The following is a 20,046-nucleotide window of genomic DNA, read 5'->3' on the forward strand; positions in this document are numbered from 1 at the left end:
CAGGGCGCAGAGGGGGCGCCCTGGGCAGCAATATAAACCTCATTTCTGGCAAAAGAGATATATATACAGCTAGGCACTGTATATATAAAGAGCCCCCGCCAGTTTTTATTATATTTAAGCGGGACAGAAGCCCGCCGCCGAGGGGGCGGTGCTTCTCCCTCAGCACTCACCAGCGCCATTTTCTCCACAGCACAGCTGAGAGGAAGCTCCCCGGACTCTCCCCTGCTTATCCACGGTGAAAGGGGGTTTCAGAGAAGAGGGGGGGGCACATAATTGGCAGCAAATAATAGTATTACAGCGCTACTGGGTAAACACATTGTGTGTTTTTCCTGGGGTATTAGCGCTGAGTGTGTGCTGGCATACTCTCTCTCTCTCTCTCTCTCTCCAAAGGGCCTTGTGGGGGAACTGTCTTCAGATAAGAGGATTCCCTGAGTGTGTGCTGTGTCGGTACGTGTGTGTCGACATGTCTGAGGTAAAAGTCTCTTCTAAAGAGGAGATGGAGCAAATGTGTGTGTGTGGTGTCTCCGTCGACAACGCCGACACCTGACTGGATATGTGGAATTAAGTGCTGAGGTAAATTTATTACACAAAAGATTAGAGAACAGACAGGGAATCTACCCATGTCTGTCCCTATGTCGCAGGGACCTTCAGAGTCTCAAAACGCCCACTATCCAAAATAATAGACACTGATACCGACACAGAGTCTGACTCCAGTGTCGACTACGATGATGCAAAGTTACAGCCAAAACTGGCAGAAAAGTATTCAATATATGATTATTGTAATAAAAGATGTTTTGCATATCACTGATGACCCATCTGTCCCTGACACGAGGGTACATATGTTTAAGGGGAAGAAAGCTGAGATAACATTTCCCCCCTCTCATGAACCAAATGAATTGTGTGAAAAAGAGCGGGAATATCCAGACAAGAAACTGCAGTTTCCCAAAAGAATTCTCATGGCGTAACCTTTCCCTGCTAGTGCCAGGATACGATGGGAATCCTCCCCTAGGGTGGACAATGCGTTGACACGTTTACCCAAAAGGTAGCGCTGACATACCAAGATACAGCTACCCTCAGGGATCCTGTAGATAGCATGCAGAAAAGTACTTTGAAGTCCATTTACACACATTCTGGTACACTACTCAGACCGGCGATTGTGTTGGCAGGGGTTTATAGCGCTGTAGCAGCGTGGACAGATACCTTATCAGCGGAGATTGAAACCCTAGATAAGGATACCATGTTATTGACCCTATGATATATAAAAGATGCTGTCTTATATATAAGACATGCTCAAAGAGACATTAGTCAACTGGGTTCTAGAGTCAACGCTATCTCGATTTCTGCTAGACGTGTCCTGTGGAACATGCAATGGACAGGTGATGCCGACTAAAAGAGGCATATGGAGGTTTTACCTTACAAGGGTGAGGAATTGTGTGGAGAAGGGCTCTCGGACCTGGTCTCCACAGCTATAGCTGGTAAATCTGATCTTTTGCCTTATATTCCCTCACAGCCTAAGAAAGCACGACATTATCAAATGCAGTCCTTTCGGTCGCAGAAAAACAAGAAAGTACGAGTAGCGTCCTTTCTTACCAGAGGTAAGGGCGCAGGGCACAGCTAGTTTCCAGGAACAGAAGTCCTCCCCGGCCTCTACTAAATCCACCGCATGACGCTGGGGCTCCGCTAAGGGAGTCCGCCCCAGTGGGAGCATGTCTGCGACTCTTCAGCCACATCTGAGTTCACTCACAGGTGGATCCCTGGGCAATAGAAATTGTTTCTCAGGGTTACAAGCTGGAATTCGAAGAGGTGCCTCCTCGACGGTTTTCCTTATCGGCCCTACCGGCTTCTCCCCCAGAAAGGGAGATAATATTAAATACAATTCACACATTGTATCTCCAACAGGTGGTGCTCAAGGTTCCCCTCCTTCAACAAGGAAGGGGATATTACTCAACCTTGGCTGTAGTCCCGAAACCGGACGGTTCGGTCAGACCTATTTTAAAATTAAAATCTCTGAACCTATACTTGAAAAGGTTCAAATTCAAGGTGGAATCGCTCAGAGCGATCATCGCTAGCCTGGAAGGGGGGATTTTATGGTGTATCTAGACATAAAGGCTGCATACCTTCATGTTCCCATTTATCCACCCCATCAGGCGTACCTGAGAATTACGGTACAGTATTGTCATTACCAATTTCAGGGTAATTGGCGGAAATGATGGTGCTCCTACGCAAGCAAGGAGTCACAATTATCCCATACTTGGACGATCTCATAATAAGGGCGAGATCAAAAGAGCAGTTGTTGAACAGCGTGTCACTTTCGCTGAAGGTGTCACAGCAACTCGGCTGGATTCTCAATATCCCGAAGTCACAGTTGGTTCCTATAACTCGTCTGCCCTTCTTGGGTATGATTCTGAATACGGACCAGAAATGGGTTTATCTTCCGATAGAGAAGGCCCAGGAACTAATTACTCTGGTAAAAAACCTATTAAAGCCAAAACAGGTGTCAGTGCATCACTGCACTTGGGTCCTGGGAAAGATGGTGGCATCTTACAGGGCCATTCCCTTCGGCAGGTTCCATGCGAGGACTTTCCAATGGGATCTATGGAACAAGTGGTCCGGATCACATCTACAGATGCATCAGTTCATCACCCTGTCCCATAGGGCCAGGGTGTCTCTCCTATGGTGGCTGCAAAGTTCTCACCTTCGCAGGTTCGCCATCCAGTACTGGATTCTGGTAGCCACGGACGTGAGCCTCCGAGGTGGGGGAGCAGTCACACAGGGAAGAAACTTCGAAGGTCTTTGGGTCAAGTCAAAAAACTTGTATTCAAATCAACATCCTGGAGCTGAGGGCCATATACAACTCCCTTCGGCAAGCGGAAACATTGCTTTGCGACCTACCGGTTTTGCTCCAGTCAGACAACATCACCGCAGTGGCACAAAGAGCAGAGTGGAAATGGCAGAAGTCACCAGGATTCTCCGCTGGGCGGAAAATCATGTAAGCGCATTTTCAGCAGTTCACTCCGGGAGTGGACAACTGAGAAGCAGACTTCCTCAGCAAACACGACCTGCATCCAAGAGAGGACTACTTTAGGAAGCCTTCGCACAGATTGCAAGTCAGTGGGAACTGCCACAGATAGACATGATGGCGTCCCGCCTCAACAAGAAGCTACAGAGGTATTGCACCAGGTCAAGAGACCCTCAGGCAGTAGCTGTAGATGCCCTAGTGACACCGTGGGTGTTCCAGTCGGTCTATGTATTTCCCCCTCTTCCTCTCATACCCAAGGTGTTGAGAATGGTAGGAGGGAGAGGAATGAGAACAATCCTCATTGTTCCAGATTGGCCACAAAGGACCTGGTATCTGGATCTTGTCACAACTGAGGGCTGAAGACCGTGACTGGGAGCCTCAGTTGTAGGGGTTGACGGGTACCTGAATGTTGGAGGAGCGATGGGACTCCTGGACATGCGTAAAGACAGTAGCAAGGATGCCCGAAGGCGTGACCACGACAACTGGAAATATCTTTCAGTGATTTTATTAAATGAAAGTCATAAAACGTGCAAAAACAACAGAAAGTCACAAGTGGAAATTTAGGTGTGCAACTGGTTAATACCAGTAACCTGGAATGTAGAGAAAAGTTCTGTAAACTGTAAATGATGCTAGGGTTCGCTGGAAAATTGAAATAGAAGCTGGAGTGCGCTGGAAAACTGTAATTGTTGAAGAGTGGCTGCTGGAAAGCCGGAATACAGACACAGGTGAGTAAGGTGATGTTGTAGAGGGTTAATCACAGTGGTGTCGTGTTACACCACAGAGTGTAACACAGAGGAGTCAGGCTTGAATGCAGGAGAGTTCACTGAAGAATCTGTAGAAGACTGCACACAGGAACCACTGGAGACAAATGAAGCACTGACATCTTTTGGGAGCTGGGACCGGATATTTATACCTGCTGCATAGCAGGGATTGGCTGAGCAATTATGACAAGGCTCCAGCACCGTGGATAGGAGGAATAATGTCATGTGACTGGAGTCTAACATGGCTGCGCCCATGAACAAACAAAGAAGGGGAATTAAGTACTACAGGAAAGGTGTAACACTGACGATGTAGGCCGCAGTAGCAGAATAACATGCGCCCAGCGGCGCGCGGCGGTCAGCGAGACAGGAGTGGCAGCAGAGGCCCATGGAGGACGTACATCCAGAAGGGAAAATGGTGTCTCAGTATCCGGATCGTGACAGATCTGCAGGAAATGCTCACAGAAGATCAGTGGCTTCTTCCTCTAAGACAGGACCGGCAGCAACAGGGGCCATGTCTATTCCAAGACTTACCGCGGCTGCGTTGGACGGCATGGCGGTTGAACGCCGGATCCTAGCGTTTAAGAGTATTCCGGATGAGGTCATTCCTACGCTAATACAGACCCTCCAACATGACCCGCCCCACTAGGTACAAAATGCTCTGTTCCTGGACTTCCCTCTTAATTTATGATTTCCATCACCTGTGTAGAACTAGTTAAACGATAAGAAAGCTGTTTCAGCACAGGTGATGGAAATCATAAATTAAGAGGGAAGTCCAGAAACAGAGCATTTTGTACCTAGTGGGGCGGGTCATGTTGGAGGGTATGCTAATAAAGGCTAGGAAGGACATGACATCTAAACATTATCACCGTATATGGCGAAAATATGTTTCTTGGTGTGAGGCCAGGAATGCTCCTACGGAAGAATTCCATCTGGGCTGTTTCCTTCACTTCCTGCAAACTGGAGTGAATTTCGGCCTAAAATTAGGATCTATTAAGGTTCAGATTTCGGCCTTATCCATTTTCTTTCAAAAGGAATTGGCCTCTCTCCCTGAAGTACAAACTTTTGTGAAGGGAGTACTGCATATTCAGCCTCCTTTTGTACCTCCGGTGACGCCTTGGGACCTTAACGTGGTGTTAAGTTTCATTAAGTCACACTGGTTTGAACCACTTAAAACGGTGGAGTTGAAAAATCTCACTTGGAAGGTGGTCATGTTATTAGCCTTGGCTTCGGCTAGGCGAGTTTTCGAATTAGCGGCTTTATCACATAAAAGCCCCTATCTGGTTTTCCATATGGATAGAGCGGAATTGCGGACCCGTCCTCAATTCCTGCCAAAAGTGTTTTCATCCTTTCATATGAACTATTGTGGTGCCTGTGGCTACGCGTGACTTGGAGGATCCCGAGTCCCTTGATGTGGTCAGGGCTTTGAAAATTTACGTGGCCAGATCGGCTACAGTCAGAAAAACAGAAGCACTGTTTGTCATGTATGCAACCAACAAGATTGGTGCCCTTGCTTCAAAGTAGACTATTGCTCGCTGGATCTGTAACACGATTCAGCAGGCGCATTCTACGGCGGGATTGCCGTTACCTAAATCGGTCAAGGCCCATTCCACTAGGAAGGTGGGCTCTTCTTGGGCGGCTGCCAGAGGGGTCTCGGCGCTACAGCCGTGCCGAGCTACTACTTGGTCGGGTTCAAACTCCTTTGCAAAGTTCTATAAGTTTGATACCCTGGCTGAGGAGGACCTCCTGTTTGCTCAATCGGTGCTGCAGAGTCATCCGCACTCTCCCGCCTGTTTGGGAGCTTTGGTATAATCCCCATGGTCCTTACAGAGTCCCCAGCATCCTCTAGGACGTAAGAGAAAATAAGATTTTAAACCTACCGGTAAATCTTTTTCTCGTAGTCCGTAGAGGATGCAGGGCGCCCGTCCCAAGTGCGGACTACTTCTGCAAGACTTGTATATAGTTATTGCTTAAATAAGGGTTATATTATAGTCTCATCGGTCTTGGACTGATACTATGTCGTTTTCATACTGTTAACTGGATAGCATATCACAAGTTATACGGTGTGATTGGTGTGGCTGGTATGAATCTTGCCCTTGGATTAACAAAAATCCTTTCCTCGTACTGTCCGTCTCCTCTGGGCACAGTTTCTCTAACTGAGGTCTGGAGGAGGGGCATAGAGGGAGGAGCCAGTGCACACCAGATCTAAAGTCTTTCTTAAAGTGCCCATGTCTCCTGCGGAGCCCGTCTATCCCATGGTCCTTACGGAGTCCCCAGCATCCTCTACAGACTACGAGAAAAAGATTTTCCGGTAGGTTTAAAATCTTATTTTTTTCTTGCAAGGTTTGAACTTCTTTGATGTAATTGATGTGCTTAACGCCCCCTCTTTATATTTTACCAGATGTTGCTAAATCTCCGTCATAGATGTCTACTTGGAATGTAATATTTTTAGAATGTTTGTTGTCATTAAGTAAGTTCATTTCAGTTGTGAAAGTCCTGGCCCATTCTGACGTCTGGAGAAAAAGGTTTCTGAGAAACTTCACTCAGAAGAGAAAGGAGCGGGCAACATATGGTGTCCTCTGCAACTGTAATCCCATGATAAATGATGTTACTATGTATTTCCATCTATAAAACGCATAAACAGGACCTCAGCCTGTGCTGTTTTATATTATGTTTTGGAAAAAATAGTGCTCTGCACTGTCAACTCTCAGGGTAGTACAATTGGAATGGATGTGTAAGAAATAACAGGGTTTTGGGAAGACTTTTGAAACTTAGAATTCGCTCCTAACAATAGCGAGGAATGTGCGCCAAGGTGACCTGCCCTCAGCTGTGAGATTTCACAGAGGCACTAACTGCTGCAGACCATGAGCCCTTTCTTTGTGATTATTGCATGCTGGGATGCCGACAGAAAGCCGTCAGCCTGTGACACAGACGTTCCAGTTATGGCATTTGACCCATGTAATGGGATTGCACATAAGATTACAAGTTTAGTGGTGCTCATCCCCTTAGGTCCTGAAAGATATATGGCTTTAAAATAATTCAGCATAACCTAGTGTTTCGTGATGTCTCTTATACATCATTTCATGTTTGGTTCTTCTGTTTTTTGTTTTGTTTTTAAATATAGTTAGACCAACTTCACTCATTCACCTCTTTGAATTCCTCCCTTAGTTTGATGAAGTTAAGTGGTTCTCTTCCACATTTTTCATTTTTGAAGGGAGTATTTTTGTTTGTTACAGGAACTAATCATAGTGGCTAGAGATGTTCAAAAATGTTAGACTAGAAGTAGAACTGCTTGAATGGCGACAAATATATTTGCAACATAATTGGCAATAAACCTGGAGTAGAAATTGCAGATCAGTTTTTTGTAGCACAGTTCAAAGTTTGTGGTTCACTACTCACATTTGAGATTAGCATTTGCGGTTGGTCCACTCTACCTAAAGACCAGGAGAACTCTACAGAACTTGGGAGACTCCTGGATATTCTCTGCTGAAGAATGGATATTTGCACCTCTACTAAATTAAATGCACCTGAGTGCCCCAGCCTGAACCACAATGCCCTTTGATCTGTGCAGTCTGCTGCTCCTCTTACGAGTGAAACTATATTCCTCTGCAAATCAGCGCACTTAACACTTGGCGTGATGTCAGTGAAGCCCATTGTATACTGTGATAAGCTGACAGAGTTATGTCTCTTGCAAACTAATAGTTTGACTGTCCGCAGAAACTCTGGAATGGTGAAAAGTTACTGTCCACATGTGCCCAACATGCAGATTGTGGAAGCCCTTGCACTTATGAATAGCTTGAAAGTGATAATTGTACTTTGGTGATAAAGTGTGAGCTTTTAGTTATTGTGGGCGCACTGTCAATCTACAGTAAGTAGTATAGTTTTACATTCATTAATTTATAGCAAATATAAAGGGGCCTATTTTAGAAAAATATTCTTCCCCTAAACTTATGCGGAAATGACAGAATGATTTAAGTATGTCTTTAATCTAACAAATGCCTAATGTTGGAGATAGTTTGGAAGACTTAGGGGTCTATTTACTAAGCCTTGGATGGAGATAAAGTCGATGGAGATGAAGTACCAGCCAACCAGCTCATAACTGTCATTTTTCAACCCCAACCTGTGAAATGTCAGTAAGGAGCGGATTGGCTGGTACTTTATCTCCGCTGAATTTATCTCCATCCAAAGTTTAGTAAATAGACCACTTAGAGTCCAAAAAGGAGGGAGGATGTCTCATAATAGCTGCTCACTGTGCAGTAAGAGTGGTGTATGTCTCATCCTATAGCCACATACTGTGCAGTTAGTATGGTGCATGGCTTGTCCTATAGCAGCACAGTGTGCAGTAAATGGGCTGTATGTGGCATTCTATAGCAGCACACTGTGCAGGAGAAAGGTGTACAGTATGTGTCAGTCTATAGCAGCCTATTGTACTGTGCAGTGAGCTCGGTGTACATGTCACCCAGGTGTGGATCCAGAACAAAATGACAGGGAGGACACCACGATAGGGGTAGGGTGTGGCCCTCATCTTCATAACGCTGTGGGCATGAAGTGCATACAATAACCAATGCAACTACCAATGGAGCCAGCTCCCATAGCAGCATACTGTGCAGGAGAATGGCGAATGCCTCAAAAATATATATTTTTGCCTATTTTTTACAATATAATATTTACATAAAATAGAGTGACCATATTGTCCCTTTTACCTGAGACGCTCATGGATTACACAGTTTCTGTGGCTGGCTGACTTCAAGTTCCGGGCTGATTAAAACCAGCTGAAATGTAGGCTTGAAGTCAGCCAGCCACAGAACCTGTGTAATCCATGATCGTCCTAGGTAAAAGGGATAATATGGTCACCCTACATAAAAAAAGGTTAGTAACTAAAAAAAAGTGTATTATCCTAAGAATAAACCATTTTTATTCATCTTCTACCGTTCTGGTCAGTCTGAGACAGAAGCATGGGGAAGCTGCTTGTTGCTGTCTTGACCCAATGAACCTTAGTGATTTTTGCCCTTTAATAAATAGACCTCAGAATGAGTTATGTCCTCTAAGGTTTTGATAACCAATAGGGGGGGAAATGCATGGATACATTGGAATGCAGGAGACCATTCTCCCTGTCACTCCCACCTACCATTATGGATACAAGGAAGGATCCACATGAAGCATATAGTTTGGGAATTAATGTAAATGGCAGGAGTGTGATATCTGCATTTTTACACATTTCAAATGTTCACAAACCAAAATAAGTGTTTGCAAATTTCAAATATTATTATGCTTTCATTTACATCAGAAATAGTGATATATATTTTTTAGCAGAAGGGGGAGTTTTATATCGGTGATTATCTCTATTAATAAGTAATTATCCTCCAAATGCAAACATTGCAGTGACTATGGGCCGGGGTTGATTCCGGCTTGGAAGCAAGTAACTATTTGTATCTAGAACAAACCATTATTAAATTTAATATTACCAGTTTCTTATATAGGACAGCAAATTCTGTTGCGCTTTACATTTGGAAACAACAGTGATAGAACAAAACTGGGTAATATTAGACCGTAATAGTAGTAGGAGGAAGGCCCTGCTCGCAAGCTTACAATCTATAGGGAAATGGGCATTGATACACAAGGATAGGTCTTATCTATTGCACAATGGTCGGGTGTAGTATGGTTACCGACGCCGGGATCCCGGCAGCATACGGGTTCTATTCCCACTCTATGGGTGTCGTGGACACCCACGAGTGGAAATAGTCCCTGTTGGTCGGCATGCCGACCATCGGGATACTGAGCTGGCGGGATGGTGGAGGAGGTCATGTGACTGTCGGTCAGCAGGCCGCCGGTCACATGAATACCACCCCAATGGTCTACCAGATTGCAAAGATTCTTGTTGGCCTGTATGATATTGTCACACAGCAATGTTGTCCTGGGAGGATGGGAAAGTGAAGAAAGAGAACATATGTGAGCATATGTGTGGACTGTACAGTGGGCATGTAATTGGATGGGAAAGTTTGTGAAGGCTACGTGGACGATATAACCATGCAAGAGGTGAAATACATTTTTTTTTTTTGCATACACCGTAAATACTGTCCGCTTTTGCATCTGGCCCCAAAATACTGGACAGCTTAATTTTTCCACTGCATTTTAGTTTGCAGTTTAGATACACCGGTCGCAAACCTAAATGTCTCTCCACATTTTAAATATGCCCCACCTGTAATGCAGCATGGTTTGCTTCGGGTACAGTACAAAGTTACTTGCTCTTTTGCTGTATTCCAAACTCTGAAACAGCAGCCCCCATTGGCACATTTCCAAAGCAAACTGACATGTGAGCAAATAAAATGATAAAAGTATTTTAACTTGATGATTTTATAGTGTTCACAAAATGTCATTTAGTCCTATACGATTCTGGCCGAATAGTAGCTGTGGCAGCTTTGTATTATAAAAACACCTGGCTCACGGAATACAGCAGTAGAAGAGAAATCCTGTTTCCTTGGCTCTGCTTTTGCAGCTGTTGTGAGCAATAAGCACACATCATGCGACCACTTGTGTTTTGCCGGCTTCCAAATGAGGCTTGCATGAGACTGCCGTCCAGCAGTAGTAGCAGGTGGTTTAATTTAAAAGTTCATCTTCATTCCCAACCTCCTCCTCTTTTGTTCCATTTCCTCAATTTCCCTGAGCCACACAATTTCCGTGAGCCATCTTGGCTACGGGTTAAGTCCACTTATTTGCAAATCAGCTTTCCCTTTAATGTGAGCACTGCAGCTGCGTGAACCCAATGATCGTGCCGGCCTTAACGATCTTAACTCGCACACTAGTGGCGCTTTTACAAGTCCCATTGGTACTGCTGAGGTTAAAAATCCAATTATCCCTAGCTATTTAAACCGTTAAATCTGAAAATCATAAAAAATATATATAAAGCTGCTATATAAATATATTAGTTTAGTGCTAGCATAAAGTATATATAGATGAGTGTATGTTGGTTTTTTCTGTTTTGTTAAATCCGCTGCACTTGCTTTTATACTGTTGCTGACTATAACTAAGACTAAGGCATAAGCCTATATCCTGTGTGCTTTGTTTTTTTAATATATCATATTTTGGATTAGTTTTCATTTAATTACAATGGAAACTATATTGTTTGCCATTAATTGATAATCCTTTCTGCAGATTAAATTGCTGTATGCTAGAGCAGTTTATAACATTTGTAATCTTGTGACGTGTGCGCCCTAATCCTGGGAGAGCCTCATGTAAGGCAGGTTATTTTGGTCTGAGAACTTTGCTGAAAATGCTTTTAGAAAGTAGGGCTGAATGAAAGAAGAAACTATTGTGACCATTAATCAACCAGCATTTCACTGACAACTTTTAAGCATTCTTTATAGCACTTTGCAGGATATCAAAGGTTTGTCTTGGCACATTATGTAGGTGTTGCCCGGAAAGGTATCTGGAAGCCATCAGGGTGGCATACATCCTCTCTCGTTAGTGATATCATTACACTCATTTGTATAAATAAGTAGCAGTGTTTTGCCATTTTGATGCCATTTTTAAAGTGAAAGCAAATGGATAAAAGTGTTTTGATGTTTCTAGAGAAGATTGAGGTGTGATATTTTACATTTAATGCAGTGGTTCTCAAACTGTGTGTCTAGGCACCCTGGGGTGCCGTGGGGAATTTGCAGGGGTGCTTTGGATTCATGCTACAGGGCCAATGCTAATTATTTATGGTCAATGTAATAGTCAAAACCAGTGCTGGTGGCTGTCAATCATAAAATATGACAATTGAACCCAAGGATGGCATATAAATTATAAACCCAATTTGCTTAATTTAATATTTCTTTCTAAATTTCTCAATAAGAAACTTTTGGCCTAGGGCTGCCGTGAAACAAATTCTGATACTCTAGGGCGCCATGATAAAAACAAATTTGGGAACCACTGATTTAATGGAATGAGAAAACAACTACTTCATACTATTTAAAAGCTACAAGTTTTGCAGTGAAGTGGGTGATTGAATGTGCCACTCCCTCTGCAGTTGCCCCTGGAATCACCCCCTCCAGGTCTTTTATGGTGGAATCCCACAAAATAAGTTGTCAGCTATTTATTTACTAATTTTGGACTGTTTTGTGATTCTTTTATAAACCCATAAAGGTATTCTTTATGTTTTTTTCCCTATATTCTAGGATTATTTCACAGATCTAATTACCAATGACAGCATTAGTTACTTTAAACTATCAAAGAAGTTGTACCCTCATAGGCCAATAATGATGGTCATCAGCCACGCAGCTCCACATGGTCCTGAGGATTCTGCTCCACAGTTTTCTGAGCTCTTCCCAAATGCTTCCCAACACATGTGAGTAGAATGCTGGAACTAAATACTGACTTTTACCATCCAAAGAAGTTTGGAAATGAATTTCCTGGAACAAATGTTTTGATTCCTTCAAGTATTTTTTTTTATTCTTCACTGAAACCAGTTGTTTGTAAATTGTAGAATTGTTTTAAATGAGTCCTAGAGATAATGTATGTATTAAAATATGTTGTTAAGACTTATTATCACTGTGATACTACTCTATCTCCATAATTTATTATTAAATCTTTCCAAGGTAACTGAGAGATATTCCGCTGCCTCGGAAATACCACTTTGCCAGCCCAGTCTAAGGTCAATGTTCGTGTATGATCCACAATCTTTTGCCATTGCCAGGAAGACCCAATGACTCTTACCACTGAAGGGGATAAACCGTTGATGTGTAGGGTGAAGGCATATCACTTGGTGCACAGCTGATGCTTTACAAATAGGAGGTGTGATCATGCCACGTTGGGGGTGTGCAGGGTGCTTACCAATCACTAGACCATTCCCAATTAACTTCCACTGAAAAGAGTAGAACCCTTGAAAAGGTGGGATAGAACCTCCCCAATTTGGGACTTAGGGGGTATGATATTGTTGTGCAATGTGCACTGAGAGCAATTCTGGAGTCTGTTTCATTAATTCAGAGGTTCTTGAAGAGAGATAGAAATAATATTCTATTCATATTCACTTTATGCTTAGAAAAGATTCCTTTTCAATGTACCTGTCCCCTACACAATGTGGAATCAGCGAATATATGGAGCCTAGCAATTCACAAAAAACTATCCTGAGTTCCTTATTACTGGCTCTTAGTAAGTTGACAGGCTTCTCCCCTTGAATAATCGTTCAGCCCACACTGAGGCATCCTCCATTGTTAGCTGAGTGATATACTTAGTTGAGGTGCCAGAAACACACAAGATCTTAAACAGTATGGGCCAAATGTATGTTACAGCCTGCGAATTACGGCAAGTGTCAAGAGTTTGGCAGTTTGGCCACTAAATCGCCCAAATCTCCGTACTTGCAGTATGTCACAGGCTGCTCCATATGGCTCCATGTCTGCCAACATTACTACAAGAGAATACTTTCTAGGTGAGGTGGTTAGTACTAGAAAATAGGACCTTTCCAGGGATGGTAAGAAAATATGCTAGTTTTGTCATGTTTTTAAAACATACATGTATCAATAAATGACATTTACATTAACTCACCATTTAAAAATTGTGCTTTGAAGACGGCCTATGGAATGTCAAGCAAGTTACATCTATATGAGAAGTTGTATGTAGTAGATGTGGCACTTGTCTAACATGCATGTCCTAGACATTTGCTAACTTAGCCAATTACAGAACATCATTAACATGAGCATACATACTGTAACTACCAATATCTTAAATTATATTTGCATGGGAACTTTTCCATAAATAACATATAAGATGATTTTTCATATTAAATCACTGTATATTTTACATTTTCTGTCCCTTTAAAATATTTGATACTAAAATAATACTTCTCTATCGTCTATATAGATTTCATAAGATTTATAAAAATTATCCGTCACAAGTCATGATGTATAAAGGGGTGACAGCAGCAGATAACAGATTTATATGCAAAGTCCCTCCATTTTCGCTATACTGTATGTGACAATTGCTCCATTTAGAGAGTTGTTAATAAACTTGTACTTCTGTTGAAAAATGTGCACTTTAGTTCTACTATTTAAATATAATTTGATAAATGCAAAGCTCGCTGTTGAATTTTCTAATCAAAGTTTTAAGTTCTTTGAATAATTTCAATCAATCCAAATAGCCACGATTCACTATCAAAGGGCTAAGTGCGGCTGTATGTCGCACTTAGGGTTCCGCTGAATTTGCTGATTTTTGGGTGCAGCCCCGTAGAGCTGTGTACATAAATTCAAGATCCTGGGATAGCCCCGCTAGGGGGGTGACTTCCGATGCCGTGTATGGGGCGAATTAATTGGACTGAGTCCAGAGAGTCAATTGTGTAAGTCAGTTTTTATAACTATTTTGACTTTTGATTACAAAAGACGTTCTTCCATATGAGCCGTGTTATTTTTTTTATTGTGAGATTAAAAAATAAATAAATATATTTTAAATGTCATTGGCTCAAAAAAACAGGAAAGAAATAAAAAAAAATAGTTTCCAAGAACGCTTGTCCAAATAAATAATGTATTTGGAATCCTGTGGTGCGGGTGGAACCACTTCAGGGTTCCAAAAGATGTTCCCTTTCGATTGTTAAAACAAGCACATTTTTAAGATGTTCTCATTTATTCTGCAGGGTGATCTCCAATTTTCTCAATTGAACTTGCAGATTATTATTCTTTTCACCAAGGCAACAAGGTTTACATCATTTAATGTTTCGTATCAGCCATACTCCCTAATATTTCTGTACTCGCTGCTCAGGACATTTGAAATGTGCTTTGGGCAATATGAGAACAGCTTTTAACAAGCTTATTTTATTAAGCGTTTGGGCTACTCCTACGACAAGGAGCTGGCTTTCTGTGCACAATGTATAATGTCGGGGAGTTGGACATTGTTTGTGTTATGTTCAGTTACATGAACGTCTCTACAGAAAGGTTGTTTGTTCTGATATATATTTTATTATAGTTTTCCAACTTGACATCAGCAAGTACAGTTTTTAAGTTTGCCTTCATCAACATAATGAGTGAACATTGATTTAATGAAATGTGTTATGTAACGTTCAAGGCTCACCTGCTTTCCATCCATCATTAAATTAAAACTTTCTGTGGCAGCATAGAAACCAGATATAGGAGAATATTCTTTAATTTAACAAAGAATATATTTGATGTGTCAGGCTATCTCTCATCAATACCGGTTCCTAACACTATAGGATTTATGATTTTGCCAAATATAGGAAAATGTACTGTGTATTACTTCTTCTGTAGGTCTGTAGCCAAAGACATCTAATAGATCTGTAAATATGTACTTAACAAACAGTTTTCATTAATGGTTCCTTATGGGAAAGTGCACTTGGCTTTGAACACTTTGGGCTGAACTAGGAGTAAAAAAAAAAAAGATGTATTTTGCCACCTATCCTGGGTTTACAGCAGATGTGAATTGAGGTCAACAGTAATTAGGAAGCAAATGGGACACCCTCCCTATTTAGATAGCAGAAGCATATGCGCCGGGAATATGATAGGAGTGGTCACTTATCTGTGAGTACAAAAGATACTTACAATCACACAATGCATACACATTACAGTAAACACAATGCATACACATAAAAGGGTGGAGAGAGTGTAGATAATAAGCCCCTGGTTCGATTGGAGTATGTGAGATGCTAATGGAACTCATCACACATATACAATTGAATCAACCCTAATGGACATACAGTATATGAAGCATCCCCTACCCAAACAGAGTAGGAAGCATAACTGAATTTTGAAAGCGAGTCTTCACTAAAATGTAATATTGCTTCTTAAACACTTGAACTGCAGCACTTGAACTTAATTTGCATTTATGGGGTGACTTAGACACATTTGACAATCAGATGAGGGCTGCAGCCATATCAGCTTGCGTTTTGCACCAGGGTTGCAGCACCTGTAAATCCCGTCCCTAGAGACACACAATTGGATCTTTTCATCCGCAATTTTGGCCATCAACCATAACGTCCTTACTGTACTTAGGGGGCTATTCAGAGATGACACAGTGTCCCGAAAATCGCAAATGGGAGATTTTTATGACACTGCACACGCATGGCCCCGCAACGCATGTGCACGACCCTTCACTATCCCAGAAAGGATGCGATCACATAGTGATTGACAAGCGGTGGGCATTCTGGGGCGGCGACATAGTGGTGGGGGGGAGGAGAGCAGGAAACACATTCATGTCATGGCCATTTTAGGGGCTGGCCGATGACATCACCGATGACGGTGCCCTTGCCTACACAGCCATACGTATGCAGGGGTCAACCTTTATTTGAGGTTTTTGTGATGCGACCACAATTCAATTGCGATTGCATAGTGGGGCCTGTGAATTTAGTGGTCGCAGATTTTTCTAAAATAGCAAAATCTGCGACCAACTCTGAATAACCGCCATAGGCCACATCTACATGTCCCTTCCAAACCCCCGACGCTGTGACATACAGAGAGGCAAATGCAAGTTTCCAGACGCACAGAGTAAAAGACGCATATGACGACTGAGAAACAGTAAGTTGTGGCTGAAAACAACTCACGTTTACATCCAATTCTCAATAAGGCCCTTGGTGTGTTTATATTTTAATATATCATTTTGTTACCTTACCCAATACTAAAAACCCAAACACAAAAGGTGTAGCGCCATGGTACAGAAGATAGTGGACTGTTTAAGTAATGAATGCACACTTCAGCACCAATTAAGGGAAAAATGTAACAATTTTGATATAGCAATAAATTCCAAAATGACCATGTGAGTCATAGAAACTCCTATGGAAATAAAACCAATAACAAAAAACAGAACTACAGTAGAAATATGGAATAAGCCAGTCATTCTGTATAGCTGTATATGTTGCCTGGGTGAAGAAAGACTTTGTGTATTGCACAAGGTCACAAGAATCTGAGGCTAGGGTCTCTAGCTGTTCTCTGTGCTTCTGTGTAATGAAAACATAGTACTTCTCCAGTAAACCTTTCATATAAAAAAATCTGTTTAAATGACAAATGTTTATTTTGCATTGTTCCTCAGAACTCCCAGCTATAACTATGCACCCAACATGGACAAACATTGGATTATGCAGTACACGGGAGCCATGCTACCTATACACATGGAGTTCACAAATGTGCTTCACAGGAAGAGGCTGCAGACACTCATGTCTGTGGATGACTCCATGGAGAAGGTAATGTTTTCCTTTAAAATAATAATTTACCTCCCATCATCATCTCCATTGTGGCATGTGTTCTGTAGGGGATGCGGTTACGATCCCGTAGGTTGGGATCCTGGCGGTCAGTATACCGACGCCGGGATCCCAGACGCCTGTACATTATCTGTGGTGGTGGGGCAGCAGGGACTGTATACTGTACATTATCTGTGGTGGTGGTGGGGCAGCATGGACTGTATAGTGTACATTATCTGTGGTGGTGGGGCAGCAGGGACTGTATACTGTACATTATCTGTGGTGGTGGGGCAGCAGGGACTGTATAGTGTACATTATCTGTGGTGGAGGGGCAGCAGGGACTGTATACTGTACATTATCTGTGGTGGTGGTGGGGCAGCAGGGACTGTATACTGTACATTATCTGTGGTGGTGGTGGTGGGGCAGCAGGGACTGTATAGTGTACATTATCTGTTGTGGTGGGGCAGCAGGGACTGTATAGTGTACATTATCTGTTGTGGTGGGGCAGCAGGGACTGTATACTGTACATTTTCTGTGGTGGTGGGGCAGCAGGGACTGTATAGTGTACATTATCTGTTGTGGTGGGGCAGCAGGGACTGTATACTGTACATTATCTGTGGTGGTGGGGCAGCAGTGACTGTATACCGTACAGTATCTGTGGTGGTGGTGGTGGTGGGGCAGCAGGGACTGTATACTGTACATTATCTGTGGTGGTGGGGCAGCAGGGACTGTATACTGTACATTATCTGTGGTGGTGAGGCAGCAGGGACTGTATACTGTACAGTATCTGTGGTGGTAGTGGTGGGGCAGCAGCGACTGTATACTGTACATTATCTGTGGTGGTGGGGCAGCAGGGACTGTATACTGTACATTATCTGTGGTGGTGGGGCATCAGGGACTGTATACTGTACATTTTCTGGGATGGTGGAGCAGCAGGGACTGTATACTGTACATTATCTGTGGTGGTGGGGCAGCAGTGACTGTATACTGTACAGTATCTGTGGTGGTGGTGGTGGGGCAGCAGGGACTGTATACTGTACATTATCTGTGGTGGTGGTGGGGCAGCAAGGACTGTATACTAGTGATGGGAGGAAATCTGTGAATCACTTGCAGTGAGGGACGAGAGAGGAGAGACACTGCTGCCTGTCTGCAGTGCTAAACCAGCCAGGCGGTCATATGACCAAATGGGGCATCCCCACTTTTAGAATTCCAACAGAATTAATTTACCCCTCCCTGGGCCCCTACCCTAACCGGCATGGGCTAAGATAGTGGCGGTGTTGGCTACGGCTAAGTCACAGGGGATGGCTTCTAGGGCTAAGACTTGGGGGCTGGTGGGTACGGCTACCCTCCCTCTGTACTGCCTAACCCTAACCCCCCACCCCAGTCCTAACCTCACCCCAATACTTACCTTCGGGATGTTCTTGTCGGCGTTCTGTCGCTGGGATTCCATGTGGTGTTGGGATTCCGGCGTCAGTCACATATGACAGCTAGCATCCAGGCAGTCGGAATGCTGACCGCATCCCTGTTATGCATTAATAGAAGTAAGAGCAGGGTAAAAATACAAGCACAGCAGCCGTCAGTACTAAGTAGAATAATTCTTGTGCTGGCGACCACAATAGCGCCCCCCAGGAGTGCGCCCCTAGGCAACTGTCTAAAGCTGCCTAATGGTAGCTCAGCCCTGAACACATACAATTCTAAATTACAATAATGTGTATGCAAGTGAATAAAATGTTCAGGAGTTTCAAAGAGGCTTATACACAATCAAGTGATTAATCTGATATTCTGCTTGGAGATTTTTGTAAACCAGACAGTTTGGGAATAATGATGTTGCATTATAATAATCTAATGCCTGCATTTAATTTTCTCTTTACCAGCTTTACAACATGCTGGTTGAAACTGGAGAATTAGACAACACGTATGTTATCTACACAGCTGACCACGGCTACCACATAGGACAGTTTGGGCTGGTGAAAGGAAAGTCCATGCCGTATGACTTCGATATCCGGGTCCCCTTCTTTGTGCGTGGTCCAAATGTGGAGCCAGGATCAATGTAGGTTCTCCCATCTATTTCCCAGCGGGTGTGATATGCTAGATAGACTAGACTTAGGTTGACAGTGTCTAGGTCGACCACTATTGGTTGACAGTAAGTAGGTCGTCATGGTTTCTATGTCGACAGGGACTCTAGCTCGACATGTACTAAGTTGACATGAAAAAAGGTCGACATGAGTTTTAAAAAAAATTGGTGTCATTTTCTTCGTAGCGTGACGGGGACCCTAATTAGTGCACCATATACCCTCGCATTGCGAGCGAACTTCGGGCACAGGTTACCATTCCAAATTGTAGTCCACGTGGATCGTAAAGTATGAAAAAGTTCAAAAAATTCAAAAGAATGTGAAAAACTCATGTCAACCTTTTGTCATGTCGACCTAGTACATGTCGACATAGAGTCCCTGTCAACCTAGAAACCATGTCGACCTACTTACTGTCGATCAATAGCGGTCGACCTAGAGAATGGATCACGTTCCCAGCTGTAGCATGGATGTCCATTCTCTGTCCTGGACTTTATCAGCAAAAGGTTAAAATGAGCAAATAATATAAACCATGAGGTCTGGGAGCTCACGGTGTCCGTGGTATAGACACAGCTGAGTCCGTATACTGAAACATGGATGGTTGAGAACATTGCATCAATGGATTTTAGTTACATTACCAGGGTTGTTTTCAAGATAAATAGCTACTGAATGTAGCCAGCCTCTCGGAGTAAAACATATGTTCACATTGATTAGTTTGCAGATTATTCTGTTTGTTTCTTCACTTTCCAGCTGGCCCCCAACTTAACTGTCCTGAGTGTGTATGTTCCACGGTTGTATATAATTTGTTGCTTTGCAGGAATGTGTTCAGCTTGTATGAAGGAAACAGATAGTGATGGACAATTTGGAAGTATTTTAACTTGCTGGCACTTGTGGGAATTGTCATTCGGGGAACTGTAGTACGGGTGTATTTCTTCTAATGAGCACAATAAATATCGGAGTAAGCCGCTATTGATATTTTGCTAATTCCAGTAGAAGAGAAGTTGGGATCAATTGTAGAAGCTCTATGCTCGGGGGATGTATATCATT

At 42.9% G+C, this 20,046-nt stretch overlaps 1 protein-coding gene across 3 annotated transcripts in view; it reads left to right on the forward strand.

The window, feature by feature from the left end:
* SULF1 (sulfatase 1) overlaps positions 1 to 20,046 on the forward strand; it is a 150,358-nt gene that overhangs the window by 79,685 nt on the left and 50,627 nt on the right. For all 3 annotated transcript variants that reach the window (XM_063923881.1, XM_063923883.1, XM_063923882.1), the window contains 3 exons: positions 11,934 to 12,103; positions 16,783 to 16,933; positions 18,805 to 18,980. In XM_063923881.1, coding sequence (XP_063779951.1) covers positions 11,934 to 12,103; positions 16,783 to 16,933; positions 18,805 to 18,980 — 497 coding nt within the window. The remainder of the gene's footprint in view (positions 1 to 11,933; positions 12,104 to 16,782; positions 16,934 to 18,804; positions 18,981 to 20,046) is intronic.

This window comes from Pseudophryne corroboree, chromosome 5 (genome assembly GCF_028390025.1).
Source record: "Pseudophryne corroboree isolate aPseCor3 chromosome 5, aPseCor3.hap2, whole genome shotgun sequence".
NCBI lineage: Eukaryota > Metazoa > Chordata > Amphibia > Anura > Myobatrachidae > Pseudophryne > Pseudophryne corroboree.